Source organism: Primulina eburnea, chromosome 13 (genome assembly GCF_022965805.1).
Source record: "Primulina eburnea isolate SZY01 chromosome 13, ASM2296580v1, whole genome shotgun sequence".
Classification (NCBI taxonomy): domain Eukaryota; kingdom Viridiplantae; phylum Streptophyta; class Magnoliopsida; order Lamiales; family Gesneriaceae; genus Primulina; species Primulina eburnea.
In genome coordinates, this window is record NC_133113.1 from 4,783,963 (window position 1) to 4,790,599 (window position 6,637).

Below are 6,637 nucleotides of genomic sequence, written 5' to 3' on the forward strand. Positions count from 1 at the left end.
ATATATATATATAATTTTAAATCTCTATATTAATATTCAATTATTAAATTTCAATTTCATCTCAATTATGAAAAACTTTGATATAATTACCTCTAACTTTAAAGTAAAAAATTTTAAAATTTTAATTATAAAAAATGAGCGGGTCTCATGTGAAACATTTTCACGGATCCTAATCTGTGAGACAAGTCAACATTACCCATATTCACAATAAAAAGTAATACTCTTAGTATAAAAAATAATACTTTTTCATGGATGATCCAAATTAGAGATCCGTCTCACAAATACGGGGCTGTTTTGTTTTGTAACCCTGGTCAACATTTTTTTTAAAAAAATAGCCTCTTGTAGTGTATTTGTTCACTAAATGGGTATGTCATTTTTTCAAAAAAAATTTTGACCAGGTCTATTTCCCCCAATATCCCCGCAAATACGATCCGCGAGACTGTCTCACACAAGTTTTTGTCATAAAAAATTTAAATTCTTTTAATTAGTATCGAATTTTCTTTATGATATGAGTATTACAATTATATTGTTAATAAATAAATAATTCAAATATGTTAAATACATCCAAACACCTTCCCCTCGTCCAAGTTCATTTAATCGGGTCGGACATAAATTTGGGTTTTGACCCAATACGAACCGACCCGTTTTCACCACTGACAGAAAGATGTCAAGCTGTGTTCACTAGCCATGTCTATACCTATACTGCACTGGTGCCATGGACGCCAATGGTGTTGACTTCACTCGTTAGTTCTGTGAGTGCACTTGTCATTTCATATTCGGTTGCTTGATCCGCGCAGCATCGTCTCCGGCGATCCACCGCCAGATGCTGCTTGCAGTTCGATCTTCGATGTCTCCTCTTGCCGCCGCCGTTGTCCTCAGCTTCGTACTCCTATCGCCGGTTCTCGCCTCAGAGTATGATCACAAGGTACGCATTTCGATTCATTCCTCTCTGTGATGAATGAAACCCTAATTTCGTAGTCGAGGAGCTTGGATTAATTGGATGGAGAACGTTTGGTCGAATGGCTTAGATCTGTTTGAAGATACCTGATATAGGGGAACGGAGAGTTGTGTGTTTTTTTTGTCTCAAGGAATGCGGAAGGTGCAGTTCTGTACTGGAGTTTTGTTATGAAGTCGCGACCTGAGATGTTAGCATCTTGCCCTCGTTTTTTCTTTGTTCACTGTGGGAATGTGGTCGGTACCGGGCGGCAGGTACGGCAGTATGGGTAAGAGAAGTCGCGGTATAGTTGGCAGTAAAAGTTTTCTGTTGCTCGGGGGTACTTGTTCCATTTCCCAGTCGAGTAGATGGTATTTTCAGCTCCGAGGGAACTCGTAGTTTAGAATTTCGTGCCTGGCCCTTGAGGATGAATCAATTGCGAACTTTTTTTTGAAAATAAAATTAGGTATAATTACATATGAATTTGAATATTTTGGAGAGATGGGCTGGTTGCCTCTGGTAGATATATAATGTCTTAGTTGACCTTTTCTATTAATTCCACAGCCATGAGGGAGCGATTTCAGAAATTTTAGTGTTTTCTGTCATTTAATTTGTACAAATACCCATGAATCTTCTTTTATTAAATTTGTCAGGATTTTTTTGGGTTAAATGATGGTAGTTTTGTGGAGATCTCTTAACATGATGGTGTATAATATTCTTCACATGGTCGGTCAACAGAATTATCAAATATTTTCTAATGAACAATTGAAAGAAATATGCTTAGCTTGATTTGAAACTCATGCTGACATACATCATAGGGACTGTAAGTTCATGATATTGGCACTAGTTGGCACTCTGACCAGGGCCTCTTTGATATTCTCTGTAGTGTTTTCCCTCAGGAGTTGGTTCATCTTGCATTATAACTCCATGAAGTTTAACTTTATTATAACTTTGGGTTTTGTTTTTGTTTCTAATTATTGACAGAAAATGAGCACCTCGGATGCCCAAAATCTCTCGGTTTAAATAAACCATTGATGGTATTTGGTGGATACTGTATTTCCGAGGGGAAAAAATTGCATTTTGTCCCTCCCATTAGTTTTTAAACAATGTTCCCTTAAATTTGGAATCCGGTATCTTCTGTATTATCTAAACCATATTAAATCGCATTTTTCAAAAGGGAGTTCTATAACAAATCGATATTCTTTACTGATGAAACACCATGAGCTCATTTTTTCTTTGCATTTTGTTTTGTAATTTTAGCTGCTGTAGGGTGTTTGGGATATGACAGTTTTCTATGGTTTATTGACCAGACAATCTTTTTCTCACTTCTTTTTCCTTTTCCTGCAGTATCAACCTGATGAGCTCGTAACCCTTTGGGTAAATAAAGTAGGGCCATACCATAATCCACAAGAGACATATAACTATTACAGCCTTCCATTTTGTCGTCCATCCGGCAATGCTGCTCACAAATGGGGTGGGCTTGGTGAGGTATTGGGTGGAAATGAGCTTATTGATAGTTTGACCGAAATAAAATTTCAAAGTAAGTGCATGTAGATGTCTCATCTCTGTCAAGTATCCAGGCATCGTTTTGGTATACAATTGCATAAATTTGTTTCATTTGGCAGAGCATGTGGACAAGGTTACCATTTGTGAGATTGAGCTTGATGAATCAAAAGCGAAGGTATTCAAGGATGCAATTGAAAATAACTACTGGCTTGAATTCTTCATGGGTATGTTATCTGCCTTTTGATTTTATGGTCACCTAGGTTACTGTGGGTGCATTATTATCACTCTAAAGTTGGTCTATGCAGTATATATTTACTTTCATATCCCCACGTGCTCAGTGCAAGATATATGTCATCATCCTAGTGTAACAGTTACAGGCATGTACTGTTGGCCGCATTACTATGTCTAGGTGCTTTTGATTTAACACTTAACATACGTGAAAGCATCATTTTACCTTGAAGGCTCGTCTCTGGCTAATTGTTGTGAACAGTTCTTCAAAATCCTTATGTGATGATGACCATAGAATTAAAGTGAATTTTTTTAAATATGTAAGTTTGAAAGAATTTTAGTTGGAGCGCTTTTCACTTTTTTGACAAAGTTAAGTGTAATATCAGTTATCTGATTCTCATTCTCTTTCCTGTTGTTGCTGATATGCCGGTCACAAGCTCAGATGATCTGCCTCTATGGGGTAAAGTTTCCGTGGACTCTGCGCTTAATGTTTTCTGAAAAGTGAATACCCTATGTTTCTTTGAATGATTTATATTGTTTTTGCAGGGTATGTTGGTGAATTGGGTTCAGAAAGAAAAGGTGGTAGCAAGCCCATGCTCTACACGCATAAGAGCATCAGTGTGCAGTACAACAAAGATCAAGTCTCTGGCTATTTAAAGTTGTGTTGAATGCTGGTTGGTTTTGTTGGTTCTTTTTTTAATTTATTTTTTTTGTCTTGTAGATCATTCAAGTCAATCTCACTCAACATAATCCAAAGCCATTGGAAGTTGGGGTAACATTGGATATGACATATTCAGTTAAATGGACACCTACAAACATCTCATTTGCACGTCGTTTTGATGTCTACCTGGACTATCCTTTTTTTGAGCATCAGGTAACGCTGACATTTGGATATAATCTGAATTATGCAATTTACAAATGCAGACTGATTTGAAAAAGTCACATTGCTGACTTCAGATTTTAAGTTGTGACTGACCTTCCAATTTTATGCAGATACATTGGTTCTCCATTTTTAATTCCTTTATGATGGTTATATTCCTTACCGGTCTGGTGTCAATGATATTGATGCGAACTTTACGAAATGATTATGCTAAGTATGCGCGGGAGGATGACGATCTAGAAACCCTGGTGATAATCTAATACTTGGTTTCTGAATTTATTTCGTTTTTCACTTTAATATCGATGCTCTAGAACTTCTCATTTCCAGGAAAGAGATGTCAGTGAAGAATCTGGTTGGAAACTTGTTCATGGAGATGTGTTTCGGACGCCCCGCAGTCTAGCTTTATTGTGTGCTCTTGTTGGTACTGGTGCACAACTAGCATTGCTGGTTCTACTTGTCATCTTATTTGCCATTGTGGGAATGCTGTATATTGGGTATGCATTGAATTTCCTAGCCAGCTTCTTTCCCAAGTATCAGGCTACATAGTGCACTCCCATCATCTCTCTGGTGCGGTAGATTTATTGTTTGCTATTGACTTATCTTGGTGTATGCTTCTTTCAGGAGAGGAGCAATTGTCACGACTTTTATAGTATGTTATGCTTTTACATCATTTATTTCAGGCTATGTCAGTGGTGGAATGTACTCACGCCATGGTGGTATGGATGTCATTATTACAGTTTTTCTGTTTCTTGTTATCTTTTTTGTGCTTGCCTGGTATACTCATGTCTTTTCTTAGGTCATTTTAATTTGGATTCATTTGTCAGTTCTTTTCACATATATGATAAACTTATTTCTTTTCATTGTTGCAGGCAAAAACTGGATCAAATCCATGATTCTTACAGCTTCACTCTTTCCTTTCATGTGCTTCGGGGTTGGTTTCATTTTGAACACCATCGCAATACTTTATGGGTCCCTAGCAGCCATTCCCTTTGGCACAATGGTGGTTGTCTTTGTCATATGGGCTTTTATTTCCTTCCCGTTGGCACTTTTGGGTACGGTTATTGGAAGAAACTGGAGTGGTGCTCCGAACAATCCCTGTCGTGTGAAGACCATTCCACGACCAATTCCGCAGAAAAAGTGGTATTTGACACCTTCTGTAGTATCTATGATGGGGGGATTACTTCCCTTTGGCAGCATATTCATTGAGATGTATTTTGTTTTCACTTCCTTTTGGAATTATAAGGTAATATCCCATTTTTGCTTTTTTATCTCTCATATCCCATTTTCTTTCCAAGATTACAATATGACCACAAATGCTGTCATGCGGAAGAGTCGTGTGATCGCTGAATTGCAAGGAGCTATATTGTTTGTGAAGAGGGTATTCTGGGTTATCTGAGTTCAGATATGATGCTACATGGATCTGATGTTTGTTAGATGTCTCTTGCGCTATTTTTATAGCACTCATTTCTCACACCTATAGTTTGTGTTGAATAGATTTGGCATTGACATTTTCGAAGTTATAGGCTTTATTTCAGGGTTTAGGTTCTAAGAGTATTATTTTTAGGGTTTGGTTCTATTGCCTAAAATATGTTTGACTTTGACTTTTGAAAGTTTTAGGCCTTATTTTTGTGGTTGGGTTTTTTAACCTGAAATCTGAGGCTGAATGAAAGTAGGTAATATTGTATTTTTTTCCTAGTTTATTAGTTGTGTATGAAATCACGAGAATCCACATGATTCTAATTCTCATGGATCGAATGTATGCTAGTGTGTCTGTTGTTGCCAAATTATTGAAGTGGTCGATGTCGTCTGTCGGCCTCATCAATTAGTGGGACGACTTGTTTAGAGTTGGTTTCCCATTTCTAGTGGGATAAATTTCGAAATAATCATACAGCTTAGAGGGGACAAAGATGCATAAATTAAGAACAGTTTTTACCAACTCTAATAAATTATAGCTTGTCATTATGATTATTGTCATGTGTTGTGCAATCACTTATACTAGCTCCGATTTATGGTCAGCATACCACCTCTCTTCCGCCTCTTTGTACTGAATAAAATTCTATTTAAAAGGTCAATCATACATTTTAATCTAATGGTTATTTGCATTCACTTCCTCTATGTTTTCTGCATTTGACATTTATTATAACACGTCAAGCAAGGTGAGTGTCAAATACATGAAGTGTAAGGGATGTGAATGCAAATTATCCTTAAATCTGAAGTACCTTATCTAATTTTCCTCATTCTTCCTGAAAGAGTACTGGTTGACAATATCACATTGCCTTTGCCTCACTAAAAACTATCATTCTCTTACTTCATTCAGTTCATTGTCAGGTGTACTACGTATATGGTTTTATGCTGCTTGTTTTCCTGATTCTTGTAATTGTGACTGCCTGTGTGACCATCGTGGGAACATATTTCCTGCTAAATGCTGAGAATTATCATTGGAAGTGGACTTCTTTCTTTTCTGCTGCCTCAACAGCAATCTATGTGTATTTGTACTCTATATATTACTACTCCATGAAGACAAAAATGTCAGGGTTCTTCCAGACCAGCTTCTACTTTGGTTACACGTTGATGTTTTGCCTTGGATTGGGAATTCTTTGCGGTATGTACAAAATAAAATCGGGTATTTTCGAGATTTGTTTCCAGTTCTAGTTGTATATAATTTCATGTAGATGATTGGGTTGAAACTTATGTACTAATGATTTATTTATCTAAATTCACCTATCATGGCTGTTGATTTTGCACTTTCAGGGGCTGTTGGATACTTGGGCTCTAATTTGTTTGTAAGGAGGATTTACCAAAACATCAAATGCGACTAGAATTTTTCCGAGCACAGAATCGTCGTATCGTCCTGTTGCATCTTCTAGCTGGGGAACTATATCCGAAGAAGCCTGTAGTTGACTACTTTCTCAGTTTATTCATAAAGGTTTAAAATTCTGCATGTAACTCGTTTTTGTGGGGATGCCCCAGAAAATTTTCGGGTTGTTATCCGAGTCTTGAGACTAAATCTGCTCGCATAATTTAGAAATGCAGCGATTGTTTTTACGTCAAAAATGTGTTTCAGATATAGTCGTCCTTTGATGCAGTTA

At 37.0% G+C, this 6,637-nt stretch overlaps 1 protein-coding gene across 1 annotated transcript; it reads left to right on the plus strand.

Annotated features, from left to right (window-relative positions):
- Positions 1-608: 608 nt before the first annotated feature.
- LOC140808842 (transmembrane 9 superfamily member 1-like) lies at positions 609-6,637 on the plus strand. The gene is made up of 12 exons (XM_073166140.1): positions 609-925; positions 2,282-2,474; positions 2,560-2,664; positions 3,111-3,128; positions 3,215-3,309; positions 3,390-3,542; positions 3,662-3,796; positions 3,876-4,042; positions 4,170-4,264; positions 4,418-4,791; positions 5,877-6,150; positions 6,300-6,637. Exons 1-12 carry the CDS (start codon positions 824-826, stop codon positions 6,365-6,367), a joined length of 1,779 nt encoding a protein of 592 aa, XP_073022241.1. The 5' UTR covers positions 609-823; the 3' UTR covers positions 6,368-6,637.

Coding starts and splice junctions, on each gene's coding strand:
- LOC140808842 (XM_073166140.1), top strand. CDS start 824: ATGCTGCTTGCAGTTCGATCTTCGATGTCTCCTCTTGCCGCCGCCGTT. Junction 3,543..3,661: donor ATCCTTTTTTTGAGCATCAG/GTAACGCTGACA, acceptor AATTTTATGCAG/ATACATTGGTTCTCCATTTT. Junction 3,797..3,875: donor ATGACGATCTAGAAACCCTG/GTGATAATCTAA, acceptor TCTCATTTCCAG/GAAAGAGATGTCAGTGAAGA.